Source organism: Triturus cristatus, chromosome 1_2 (genome assembly GCF_964204655.1).
Source record: "Triturus cristatus chromosome 1_2, aTriCri1.1, whole genome shotgun sequence".
NCBI lineage: Eukaryota > Metazoa > Chordata > Amphibia > Caudata > Salamandridae > Triturus > Triturus cristatus.
This window is the reverse complement of record NC_140580.1, coordinates 96,163,417-96,177,740: the sequence shown is the minus strand read 5'-3', so window position 1 is coordinate 96,177,740 and position 14,324 is coordinate 96,163,417. Positions and strand designations below refer to the sequence as shown.

General features: G+C 47.4%; 1 protein-coding gene across 1 annotated transcript in view; it reads left to right on the top strand.

Annotated features, from left to right (window-relative positions):
- SEC23IP (SEC23 interacting protein) overlaps positions 1-14,324 on the top strand; it is a 339,277-nt gene that overhangs the window by 239,358 nt on the left and 85,595 nt on the right. The window contains exon 15 of the mRNA XM_085602809.1: positions 2,650-2,752. Within this exon, the coding sequence (XP_085458935.1) occupies positions 2,650-2,752 (103 nt within the window). The remainder of the gene's footprint in view (positions 1-2,649; positions 2,753-14,324) is intronic.

The window sequence follows — 14,324 nt, the reverse complement described above, 5'->3', positions numbered from 1 at the left end:
TCTCTGAGGATTTTTTCCTCACAAAATCAAAAACTTGCAGTGCAATGTCTCCTCCCATGAAATCGGGGTTTAAACCCTATAAGAACTGTGAGGTACTGATGTCCAACACAAACCCCCACAATGTCTTTCTTTGGTGTCCTCAGTCACAAAGGCTCAGAGATATTTAGTTGATGGTTTCAACTTTCCAGCAATGCGTGGGAGTCCCAGTCCTGAGAGTCCTAAGATTCCTAGGCCTGCTGGCTTCCTGCATTCTCCTAGTTACATACACTCATTGTAGCATGAGGGCACTGCAGTGGTGCCTCCACAGGCAGTGGCTTCAGTGCTGGGGAGACCTGTCGGACTTAATCATGATCTCTACCAGACCAGTGGTGACAGTGTCTTGATGGGGAAAGAGGCGAACCTGAGGTGCGGGATGGGTTTCACCCCCCCCCCACCCCCCCCCCTCCCTGTGACTATGGTAGTGACAGAGGCTTCCGACCTAGGGTGGGGTGCTCATCTGGAAATTTCGAGACCTCTGGTCTCCAGAAGAGCGGGTTCTTCACATCAACCTGCTGGAACTGCAGGCAATTCGGCTGGTGCTCAAGGCCTTCCTCCCCTCCATCGTAGGTCAGTCCATCCAGATCTTGATGGACATCACAACTGCGATGTGGTTCATCAACAAGCAAGGGGGAGTAGGGTCTCAATTCCTGCCTGGAAGCTTCAGGACTGTGGTCTTGGACACACCACCAAGGAATCTGGCTCACCGCCAATCACCTAGCGGGGTGTGTGAATATCTCAGCCAACAGCCTGAGCTGGTCTCAACTTGCCAATTATGAGTGGTGTCTTCTGCCGGAAATAGTCCAGGACATCTTCGCCCAGTGGGGCAGTCCTCAGTTGGACTTATTCACCTCCTCTGAAAATGCTCACTGCCAGCGGTTCTGCACCCTCCAGCATCCGTTGAGCAGAGCTTTGTGGGATACGTTTCAGTTGAGGTGGAACTTTTGGCTGCATTAAGCTTTTTCCCCCCATAACCTGGTTTCCTACGAGATCTCCGGAAGATTCACCACAATCGGGCTCAAGTCATTATGACTGCCCTGGATTGGCTGATAGGGGTATGGTATGAGGACCTTCTGCACTTCTCCGCATGTCCTCCGCTTTGCCTGAAGTTCAGACTGGAGCTGCCCTCCCAGTGGGGGCATGGTTCTGCACCCTAATTTCCGAGACTTACATGTTTGGACATTAAGCAGGGACACCTGAGCTCCTCCCAGCTGCCACTGGAGATGGTTGATGTAATCTTATCTGCACGTCAGCCCTCCACTAAGTCTGCTTATTGCGGTAGATGGGGCAACATTGTTGCATGGTGTGCAAACCAAGGTGTGGATCTGTTTCAGGGGCAAAACTGTCTCAAGTGCTGTAATTTGTGCTTTTCCTTGCTCAGAGGGGTTGTACTGTTTGCATTGTCAAGGGATATTTAGCTGCCTTGTCTGCTTTCCTCTATCTGCCGTATCACCGTCCGTGTTTAAACCCCCTGCTGGGATGCGTTTCCTCAAGGTTTTACCCAACCTCTTTCCTCCATCTCCCTTTGTAGTTTCCTTGGATTTGAAACTGGTTCTTGCCTTTTTTTATGGGGATTCCTTTCGAGCATATTCATAGTTGTATATGTTAACACTCCAGTTGTGTTTTTGGCTTCTATCACTTCTGCTAGAACAGTCATTGAACTGCAGTCCTTTAGCTTTCGCCCTCCATTCACTACCTTCTTTCCAGACAAGTTGGTCTGAGAAACAATCCTGCTTTCCTTCCTATGGTGGTGACCCCCTTCCATCTCAGTCAATCTATCACTCCTTCCAACCTTCTACCCTCCACCCTATCCTATGAAAGAGTGGGAAAAATTGGATCAGATGGATCCTAGGCAAGCAGTTAATTACTACCTTGACCTTACCACGAATTTCCAATTGAACGACCAACTCTATGTCAAAGTCAAAAAAGGTAAGGCAGTTCTAAAGAGGATTCTATCTTGGCAGATCATCCTCTGCATCAGGACCTCCTATGCATTGGTCAAGAACGAGCCTCCTGAAGCGATCAGAGCCCATTCCACCTGGGCTAAATCGACCACTTCTGCACTTGCTAGAGTGTCTCAATTGCAGAAATCTGTAAGATGGCAACATGGGTTATTGGGAGAGTTAGTAGGGTCCTATTTTCTTTGTTTTGGTACTTAAATCCTTAATTGATGTCATTCTGCCCACTTGTCTCGAAGGCTTGGAAAACAAATGGAGGGAAGCTGATGGGCACTTTATGACCTCGGTGATTTCCGACAACAACTGGGTCCAGCACCCTCCACCGGTACTTAACAGCTTTCAGGTTTTCTGAATTGAACCTCACGCCTGGGGCGTATTCTACAGGTTAGGAATCTGCAAGTAGATATAGTATCATTACCACGGGTAAGTACATTTTTCTTTAGTCCTGCTTACAGTGCGTAATCAATTTACTACCAGTTATGAAGCACGAAGGGCAAGGATTAACAATACCTGAATCACCATGAAAGTAATAGTAATTTTCTTTTCACGTTGGTTTAAGGCCTAGTTTTCATGTTTTAATTTAACACATTGCATAACCTGTGTCTAATTGCAATAAATAGTCAGAACAAAATATGTTTTTCTATCTTTTTGGTAGCTGGACCCTGTGGCTTACAGACTTGAACCAATGATTGTTCCAGACTTAGACTTGAAACCAGTTCTCATTCCACATCACAAGGGCAGAAAACGGCTTCACTTAGGTAACGGCACCTTACTCTTTTCGTCCTTTTCGTCTAGCCCTCTTTCATGAACGTATACTTGTTGTGAAGTACAGACTGGAAAGTTTAGAATGTTTGTTATGACATGCCTTCTTTTCAGTAAAATATATCTTGTTTTAACACGTTGGATATAATCCGTTGTTAACTTTGGTATTCCATTCTAACACACTGGACGCCTACTTTTGAAGAACTGGTTTTATTGAATGTTTTTGTTTAGAAGCCAATTCGCCTTATGCGTTGTGTTCACAAAAGTAATTTGAGACTAAATCCTAACTTTACGACTTTCGGTATTCACAGAAGGCATTTAGGAGTAAAGTTAGGATTTTGTCTCATTCAAACCTAAGTTTTGGTCTTAAGTTAAACTTAAATTTAGGATTTTGTCTCAGCTAAACTTAGGTTTGTCTTAAGTTTAACGAAGACCAAAACTTAAGATTAACTGAGACAAATTCCTAACTTTAGTACTCCTAAATGCCTTCTGTGAATACCGAAAGTCGTAAAGTAAGGATTGTGTCTCAGATAACTTTTGTGTATTGGGCCCGGAGTGGCTACAGCGGAACATCTTTTACCTTCCTCTGGAGGTGGTTGAAGACTTCCTGGCAGCCAGACATCCCTCAATGAAAATTGTATATGCCTGTCGTTGGAATATACTTGTGGTTTTGTGCGGTACTCGCTAGATTAACCACCGACAGGCCAAGCTGTACGATGACTTATTATTTATTTTGTCTCTTGATTGGCAAGACCTTGATCTGAACGCAGTTAAAGGACATTCTTCGGCCCTCTCTGCGTTCTTGCCTGATCATCCCTCTTTATTAAAATCATCTGTTGTGATGCATTTTTGAAAGGGGTGCAACATATGCCTCCCCCTTTCCCTTTGTGATGCTACAATGGGACTTCACCCTTACTTATCTAATGTGTACTCCATTTGAGCCGCTCCACAGTTGTCACCATCTGATAGAGACATCTAGCTACAAAGTCCTTACTTTGGAATCTTCCCCCAGGCGCGAGACTGGATCCAGAATTTTTTCCCCCCATAGCACGTCTGTGCGTCATTAGAGGGTGCTTCACGACTCGGTTACAATGTCGGCCACAGGTGTGATTTGGACCGTGTCCATATAACTCTCTCGCTGGCGTGCTGATACTTGTTCCTTCTTTTCCGCGCTTGCAAGGCGGATCTGGAGCGGTTAGGGGGCCGTTTTTACTTGCCCATCTCGACATTTTGTTAGAACAGTGTGTGTTTTCGCAATGTCGCTCAGGTTTAAACCCTGTGGATCTTGTGACAGACAGATGTCAATAGCGGATCCGCATACTATCGGTTTGTGGTGTCTTGGAGAACACCATGACTCCGAGGAGTGCGGTTCCAGCATAATGTACCAGTAGTAGCCAACTTGATTGGAACTGTAGTCGGATTTCCAATCGCCTATATGGCTGTATTAACAGTATTACAAAGAAGGAAAAAGAATAACGTAGTTTGTCCCACCCAACTACCCAACTCCGCTGGCCCTACCCCATCACATAATGTTGTCAATAGGTTACACTTATACCCGTCCCCAACACACCTAGAGAAAGTATGTATTTGTTTGGTAACTTCAGCAGAACTATGCTCGAGTTTGCTTTGTGCGGGTTGGGGGGGGACTGGCCTTTTAACCAAGTCTAAACTCTTCCTGTGCTGAAGGGACAGGTGCAGGCTCGAACGCCTTAAATGCTTCCATTATTAGGTCCCATTCCATCGAGATTAATGTTTTACGTAATCCTCGGGCCTCTTCTCGACGGATAGCAGCACTTTCCGCACTACCCCACCTCACCACCTCCCTGTGCCATGCGTAAATTGTTGGGGGTTTTGCCAGTTTTCATCTCATTGTTATGGAGCGTTTGGCTATAAGTAGTGCTAGATCGGTGAAGCGAAGTTGCACTTTACATGTTTTTGAACGCCGAGTTATACCCAACAGGCAGCTGCCAGCTGTGTCTGGTACTGATAAACCGGTCGCCACGTTAATGTTTGAGATTACTTTTTTACAGAATTTTGTGAGTACAGGGCAAAGCCATAGCATGTGCAATATATCAGCTTCAGCCGTCTTACATCTGGGGCAGTGGTGTTGTGTATTCGTAAACATTCTCTGTAGTCGGTGTGGGGTGACGTATGCCCTATGCAATATCATATATTGAATGAATTTGCATTTGGCATTGCGGAATACTTTTTTTTGGGTATTCCACTGACCTATTCCATCCTTTATCAGTTAGGTCTTTCTCAAGCTCCGTGGCCCACTTAGTGCGTGTGTCTGTAAGGAGAATCCCTGGCAATGCCCTAATGCCTCTATACAACCATTTCGTAAGGTGGCATCCTTACCCCATTAGATACATTGCTCGCACCAATTTGTCTGTGAGGGTTCCATCCTAAGTGGGGCCCAGTGTTTTTTGATATAATGGAGAATTGCTGCGTGTGTTAGGTATAGATTTCCTGGTACCCCATTTCGCCTTGTGTAATTTTCGTGGTCCATTATGTTACCGTTGTCGAACAGCGCTCCCAATGTGGTGACACCTCCCTCAGACCAAGCAAGGATTCTCTTTTTAGTGATTCGACCGGTAGGTGTGAGGATACCTGATAATGGTGTGTTATCTGCATATGGGGGGCATCTGCGTGTGTAGTGTAGGATCTTCTTCCAATAGGTAAGCACAACATGTAGGAGTGTTGGGGCACCCGAAGCTGATTCCCCTTTAAGAGTATTCAGAACTGGTCGATCTGATAAGACCCCATGAGATGTTTTGGAAGCTTTGGTTGGATTATTTTTTCTGACCTGTGTAGAATTGTTTCTGCACGACTGAGTTACAATACATTCCTCATCTGGTTAACATAACATGTGTATTTGTAAAGCGCACATTCACCCGGAATTATCTTGGTGCTGAATAACAGATGTTTCTTGTTACAGGCAGTGTAGTGTTCTGCCTAATGTAGGGGTTTACGGCTGTATTGAAAACCTTGTGGTTCTTTCCGTGTGTTTTCTGTCTCTTAATCCCATTCAGTTTGGATTGCAGAAGTTGTATTTCACGATAAGTGGCTCCTTGATTACTCTGCTGGGTGCAGAAGTGGTGGTTTTACCTTTCAGCACTGTCAATGACAGTTTTTCAGCTGTTTTATTTGTGTTGCACTTTGTGTTTGTAGCCTAGTATGGAGGTCCTGCAGGCTACTTTACTCCGAAAAAGGGCTCAGGCTCAAGAGTGGATACATTCATGGTATGTACCATACTCTACGTGGAGTATCTGTGATATGCTTTGGTAGGAGATGTATATATATTAATATATATATATCTAGTGAATGCAACAATAGGGAAAGTACTGGGAAGAGGAGGGGTAAAAATTACTATTCCCACTCCAGTGAGTGCAACAGTAGGGAAAGTGTTGGATAGTGGCGGGATAAAATTTACTGTTCCCAATCCAATCAGTGCAACAGTAGGGATAGTGTTGGATTGCGGAGGGGTAACGCGGAGGGGTAACAATTAATATTCTCACTCCAGTTAGTTCAAAATGAAAAAAACAAAATATAAACAAAAACAAAAATCTTTAAAAATAAATAAATATATATATATATATATATATATATATATATATATATATATATAAAACATTGAAATACAAATATATTTAATATCACAAATTAAAAAAGCAGGGCTGCACGTTGTGTGAGAAGGAGTCTTCCTGAGCTCTGCTCAGTTTTCTCTCAACTGGTGAACGTTTGACCTGGTTTGTTTCCAGTTCAGAACTCTCTTGAGGTATTGTCTTTCTTTTGTTCCGATTGGCATATAATGTCTGAAGGATCTAAAAAGAGATTGTTTATATCTTGTAAATCTTGTGGGAAAGCTAGACTGTTTAGCGAAGACGCCCACAAGGAATGCCTTTCTTGCACCCCAAGCATGTTCCAAAAGATTGTAAGCATTGCAGGACTTTCTCTGCTAAAATATGAAAGACAGAGAAGCACGTTTACTTCTGTGGCTACAGAAGAAAAAACCCAGATCAAAGTCTGGGTCGGATATTGAAGAGGCTCATTCTGATGGATACATCGGCCAGTGGATTTATCACCTTTTGAATATCCCCTGCGCCAGCAACATTCGGAAACTTTTGTAGCACTCCACGCGATGAGGTCGAAGACGACGTCACAGAGGCGCGGCTCCGCTGACGTCACTGGATCCATAAGAAGACCTCGTCGGCGTGATGACGTTAGTTCCCTTTTTTCTGTGCCGTCGACGCGAACGGTTTTCGGGGACTCTCTCTGTAGCTTTGGCTGGTTACTTTGTTTTCCTGCTGGTATCTCTCTTTCTTCTTGTTTGCAGTTGGAAAATGTCGGCTAAGAAGTCCGGGTTCAAGGCTTGCAGGGAGTGCGGTAAGCAAATGTCGATTACGGATCCGCACGAGGATTGTGTCTGGTGCCTTTCATCGGATCATGATGTCGAGGGATGTTCTTGCTGCCGCAAGATGAGCACAAAGGCTCTGAAGGAAAGAGAGGCCAAGTTATTCATTGCCAGAATGAAAAAGGAGAAGAGAGGTCGAAGAAGGTAGAGGTCGGCGTCTAAGTCGACGTCGGGGCATGCTTCGAAGTCGTAGAAGCACAAGAAAAAGTAGAGGCATGGTTCTCCACATCGTTCGGACAGGGATGCGGCTCGCGGATTCGACCTCACCTTCTCGACGTCGTAAGGACTTTGTTTCTCCTTCTCCTGTTTCTGTTCCTGCTTCTCCTGTTGACCTGACCTCGCCTGCGGCTTCACTGGAGCATTCTCCGGCTCCGGCTCCGGCTCCATCTCCGACGCCGGCTCCATCTCTGGCTCCAGTTGAGGAAGTTCCGGGTCCGGCCGGGCCTTCGACTCTGCTGGCTCCCCCGTCGGTGCCGATCGGGCCGAGTCCGGTTATGCCTCAGCCTGAGCCATACCCTCCCTTTCCAGGCCCGGGTCAAGATCCAACGCATTATTTAAATGTGATGTATTGGGTCTTTACTAGAGCTTTGTACCCCTCTGGAGCGCTTTCGGGTCCCATGGGTCCAATGGCTTTCAACTTGGGAGTTCCTCAAGCTTACCGTCAAGCTCGTTTTATGCCATTTTTCCCGGCGACGCAGTCTTAGCATTTCCCGGCGCCGAGGACATCGACGCCGCTTCCATCTTCACTGGGTCCGGCTCGACCTCGTTTGACTCCGGCTGCTCCTCTGGATCCGGGTTCGACGTGGCTCCGGCGCCGTCTGATTCGGTTACGGCGCCGCCAACTCCTGTTGTGAGAATCATATCCAGGGGAGAAGCTCAAAGGGTACTAGAAGAACAGAGGTACCGGGTGGAGGAGATGGAAGAAGGTGAGCTCATGGAGTCTGATGATCTGTTTGAGGCGTTGAAAGAGGCTAGTGGCCTGGACTTGTCACCTGAGTGGGAGATTACTCCTCCGGCTGAGACTCCTTCAAAAGATGTGGCTCCCTACCACTCAGTTATTAAAAAAGCGGCTGAGCTTTTGGATCTGCAGTTACCATCTGCTGAGTTTAAGCCAAACATCCTCACAGAGGTTTTACATTCTCCCTCCTCTGTATCGAAACCCTTGCTTCCATTTAATGACGCCATTATTGAACCGGTCATGAAAGTATGGCGTAAGCCCTTCTCTGCTCCTGCGGGCTCTAAGACTGTTGCAAGAAGATATAGGACGGATCCAGGGGACCCAGACTTTCTGACTTCCCATCCTTCTTCGGAGAGTCTGGTGGTTCAGGCTGCTTGTTCTAAAAGATCTTCAGGTGCCTTTTCCCAAGTCCCTAGTGACAGGGATGATAAAAAACTAGACCAATCAGCCAAGAAAGTCTTCTCTTCTGCCAGTATGGCTTTAAAATCGAAAAATGCCACCTGTCTTTTGGGCCGATATATCCATGCTCTAATGGATTCAGCAAAACAACTGGCCCCTAAATTGTCAGAGGAGGATAGACAGAACTTTAATGAGGTGCTATCGGACACTCAGGCGGCTGCTCGTCCAGTAATCCAGAGCAGCCTGGATACTGCGGAGTCTGTCGCTAGAATCATGGGCTCTTCGGTTGCCACAAGGAGGAGTGCATGGCTGAAATCTTCTGAGTTTTCCCCTGATGTGCAGGCAACTCTTCTGGAGTTGCCTTTTGACGGCTCTGGGCTTTTTGGTAAAAAGGCTGATGCTGCACTGGAAAGATTTAAAGAAAGCAAAGCCACGGCCAAATCTCTGGGTCTGCAGGCTCAACCTAGGGGTTCGTTTAGGAGGTACAGGGGCTTTGGAAGATCGTCAGCAGCAGCAGCAACAGCAGCAACAGAACACTCTGTATAAGAGCTACAGGGGCAGAATTAGAGGTCGTGCTCGAGGTCGGCAGCTCTCCTCCTCCTCTTGGTCTTCCTCTGTCCCTCCCACCACTGCAAAGCAGCCCTAGATCCACCATTCTGGATCATGCTGGTCCTGTGGGGGGCCGGCTTACCCATTTTCTACAAGATTGGGAATCAGTTACTACAGACCCTTTGGGTTCTAGATCTTGTAGAAAATGGGTACGCCCTTCCCTTTTGGGAATTTCCTCCAAATTACCCTCTTTGCCAAGGTGCTTGCTCGGAGGACCATCTTCTTCTCCTCCAGGAGGAGGTCCTAACGTTGCTAAAAAAAAAGGTGCGATAGAGGTGGTTCCAGAGCAGGAAAGGGGTCAGGGATGCTACTCTCGGTATTTCAGGCGGCGTCCAATCCTGGACCTCAGGATCTTGAATCTTTTTCTGAAGCAAGAGAAGTTCAAGATGCTCACCCTTGCGCAGGTTCTTCAAGCGCTGCAACAGGAGGACTGGATGGTGTCCATCGACTTGCAGGATTCGTATTTCCACATCCCCATCCTGAAGTCGCACAGGAAGTATCTCCGTTTTACGGTAGGGTCGCAACATTTACAGTTTGCTGTCCTTCCGTTTAGTCTTACTACTGCACCTCGAGTCTTCACCAAGGTGATGGCAGTGGTGGCAGCCCATCTCAGGTCGGGGATTCCAGTTTTCCCCTATCTGGACGACTGGCTGATCAAAACGGAGTCGCGGGAGAAGGTGCTTCATCATCTGCAAGTTACAACCCAGCTGTTGTACAAATTGGGTTTCTCGATAAACGTGCCCAAGTCTCACCCGGTGCCCTCTCAGCGCAACTTGTTCATAGGGGCAGTACTGGACACTACTGTGTGTCGAGCATTCCCATCTCCACAAAGGATTCTCGACATACAGGAAATTATTCCCTTGTTTTACAATGGAGCGGTCGTTCCAGTCCTGAAGGGCCTTCGTCTGCTTGGTCTGTTTGCTTCCTGCATTCTGTTGGTCAACCATGCACGCTGGCATATGAGGGCCCTCCAGTGGTGCCTCCGCAGGCAGTGGTATCAGCACAAGGGAGATCTCAGGGAGTCTGTGAGGATCTCCAGAGAAGCTGCGGCGGATCTGTCTTGGTGGAGCATGGGGGGCAATCTATCTCAAGGAAAGCCCTTCCATCTACCTCCATTGGTGGCCACAGTGATAGTGGATGCATCCACTTTAGGGTGGGGTGCGCATCTGGGGAATCTGGAGATCAAGGGTCTTTGGTCTCCAGAGGAGAGGTTGCTTCACATCAACCTTCTGGAATTACGGGTGATGCGTTTGGCGCTCAAGGCCTTCCTCCCTTCCCTTCGCGGTCAGTCGGTTGAAGTAATGACGGACAACACTACCGCGATGTGGTATGTCAACAAGCAGGAAGGAGTGGGGTCGCATTGTCTCTGCAGAGAGGCTCTGCGTCTCTGGTCCTGGGCTCAGGATCATCGGATTTGTCTGATGGCAAATCATTAAGCCGGAGTTCTGAACGTGTGTGCAGACAGTCTCAGTCAGCAGTTCTCCGCCGACCACGAGTGGAGGCTCCATCCGGAGGTGGTTTGTCACGTCTTTCGGACGTGGGGAACTCCTCGGGTGGACCTGTTTTCCACTCACGAGAACGCTCACTGCCCGTCTTTCTGCAGTCTCCAGTATCCTATGCAGGGAGCTTTGGGAGACGCGTTTCAGTTGAGTTCGAGCTCACAACTCTTTTATGCGTTTCCTCCCATACCCTTGATTCCTCGGGTTCTGAGGAAGATACGCCAAGACCGGGCCCAAGTCATTTTGATCACCCCGGATTGGCCAAGAAGGGTGTGGTATACAGATCTTCTCCACCTCTCCTCATGCCCTCCGCTCCGTCTCCCTCTCAGGGCAGACCTCCTCTCGCAGTCGGAGGGGCAGGTTCTACACCCCCACCTCCAGAGCTTACACCTTCATGCCTGGAGATTGAACGGGGCAACCTGAATTCTTTTTCTCTCCCGCCTGATGTGGTAGGTGTAATATTGTCTGCCAGACGTAATTCCACCAAATCTATCTATTCCTATAGGTGGTCCTAAATTTGTTCTTGCGTATAGAGAGAAATCTATTGACCCTTTGAGGGCTCGTTTATCTAACATTCTTCAGTTTGCTCTTTCTCTTGCTCAGCAAGGCTTTGCTGTAGCCACTGTGAAAGGGATATCTCTCGGCTTTGTCGGCTTTTCTTTGCTTGCCGGATCAGCCGTCATTGTTTAAATCTCCTATTGTTTTACGATTTCTTAAGGGCCTTGCCAATAAGTTTCCGCCTTCTCCTTTTATTGTGCCTCAATGGGACTTAAATCTTGTCTTAACTTACCTGATGGGTTCTCCTTTCAAACCCTTGCACAAGTGTCCCTTAAGGCTGTTATCTTTTAAAACGGTCTTTCTCGTTGCCATTACCTCGGCAAGGAGGGTAAGTGAGCTTCAAGCTCTGAGTTCAAATCCCCCGTTCTTGACCATTCATGCTGAAAGAATGGTACTCAGGACCAGGGCTGCTTTTCTGTGTAAGGTGGTAACTCCTTTCCATCTGGGGCAATCCATTACCCTTCCTACCTTCGATCCTCCCCCTCACCCTTCCAAGGAGGAGGAGCGGCTTCACCGCTTGGACCCTAAGAGTGCGGTGAGCTTCTACCTCAATAGGACTAAAGACTTTCGAGTGGACGACCAGCTCTTCGTGGGCTTTGTTGGCTGCAGGAAAGGCAGAGCGGTGCACAAGCGCACCCTTTCCAGATGGATTATCTAGTGCATCAAGATATGTTACTCTTTGGCCGGTAAGGAACCTCCAGAGGGTATAAGGGCTCATTCTACTAGGGCTAAGTTCTCTACTTCTGCCTTGTCTAGAGGTGTTCCTGTGGAGGACATTTGTAGGGCGGCAACTTGGGCCTCCCTCCACACTTTCGCGAAGCATTACTGCTTGGAATCCGAAGTGAGGAGGGACGGACACTTTGCTCGTTCCGTCCTTCAGGACTTTCTGGTATAGAAGGGTGGTCACCCTCCTCCTGGAGTGGGACTGCTATGGGAATCTTTTCACAAGGTGAGGAATCCACTGGCAGATGTATCCATCAGAAGAACAAGTTACTTACCTTTGGTAACTCTTTTTCTGGTGGATACAGTATCTGCCTGTGGATTCCTCACTGACCCACCCGGCTCCCCGTTGTCCACCCTTGTATACCTACAATTCTGATGATGGTGTTTCAAAATTTGTTACTGTCAAAGGCAGTGTGTTATTCTTCCTATATTATCTTCACACTGTGTGTGTTGCTGTGTATATTATGTACTGTGTATACTGTATATATATATTGCTGTCAGTCCGTCCGTGTGCCTCGAAGGCACTGAAAAAAGGGCAGAACTGACGTCATCACGCCGACTAGGTCTTCTTATGGATCCAGTGACGTCAGTGGAGCCGCGAGCGGAGCCGTGATTCTGTGACGACGTCTTCGACCTCATCGGCGTGGAGTGCTACAAAAGTTTCCGAATGTTGCTGGCGCTTGGCATATTCACAAGGTGAGGAATCCACAGGCAGATACTGTATCCACCAGAAAAAGCGTTACCGAAGGTAAGTAACTTGTTCTTCTACTCCAGAACGCAAGAGAAAGATGGATTCTGGTTCCTCTAAACCTGATTCTATAAAGCCTAAAGTCTTCAACACCAAGGACAATTTACCAGCTTCTTTGCCCTCTGTGAGCACATCTCATAGGAAGTCTACTTCATCTTCCTCAGTGCTACATAGTCCACTGAGAGCACCTGTGGAAAAAAAGACCCCGTCGACGGGCCCATCGACGACCACTCCGTCGACGAGAGCAGCCAGATCGTCGACAGTCAGTCCCTCGCTGATAGTAATATCAACGCTGACGACTATGAGGGCTTTGTCGACGACCGCAACTCTTACCACGTCGATGGCCTCGTCAACGGCTGCTTCGACGACGACAGTGGCACCATCGTCAACTAAACTGACTTCCTCGGCGACGACGATGACCCCGTCGACGACGGTTTTCAATTCGCTAACGGTGAAACACTCGTCAACGACTATAACGATTAAAAGAAAGACACCGTCGACGATCTCATTGACGGAGGCAAAAAATTTCTCCATGACGCCGGAATCAGGAAGGAGATCTGAGTTGGCAGCCTGGAGTAAAATGTTGCCACTTACACATTCTCACTTATTGGAATTGCAGGAATCAGAGGAGGAAGATCAGTTTGGACCTGCCTATAGTCCATCACAACTGAAAGTGAAATGCCAGGGTACAGATGACGAAGGAGGGCAAGAAAAGTCAGAGTTCTTGGAAGCAGATTTCTCTTTTGAGTATCGCCCACCTCCAAAATCACATAGATTTGAATCCTTTCAGGAGAGCTATTATTTTGAGGAGGAAGAGGATAGTCTTCCACCGCCAGGGGAAGATACCATTTCAGTGCCAATCTCCGTGATCTCGGACATAAGACACATGATAGGTGACTATTACAAAAGATTCCCAGACGCTAATTCTCCAGCACCTACCTCTCCGAGTATACAGCAAGGTGCAGCTTCTTCTAAGGTTTCACAGCCACCACTGATTTCACAGAAGACTCAAACTCCAAGAGTGATAGCCATCAGAGATGACGATATAGAAAGTGAGGTGGAAGACCAGCCAGAAGAGGGTGAACTTTCTCAAGATGAGATGCCTGTGGGTGATGAATGGGACGAATGCGTTGCACCTTCTTCCCCTTTACCTTCCCCAGCAAACTCTCCGCCGGAAGACATTGGAGGGTTTCACGAACAAGCCTCAAAGAGGTTTGACTTACCTTTTCCCGTGAAACAGACAGACTGTTTCCCATATGATTTTAACGATACCGCTAGAAAATCAATCAGAGCCATTCCAATAGTGAACCACATATGGGAAGAAGGGATAAAGATTATGAAGAGCCCGGTTTCTGTACCAGCAGCAGTTCCGAGAATGGGGAAAAAATATAAAGCTCCGGAATCATGCAGGCAGCCCAAATGCGCTCAAGAAATCCTACAGTTACATGCTCGGCTCCTAATAAGGATGGTAGAAGGCTGGATAGTACGGAGGGACGTTTTGCTCTAATGACGGCCACGTCCTTCAAGGCTTCAAATACCTTAGCCAATTTATGTCTTACGACTGACAAATGTGGTCCGATTTAGCACCTTTTTCAGACCATTTTCAGGTTGATAAAAAGGAAGAGGCACTGCAGATTTTACAAGAAGGGGCTAGGGCAGC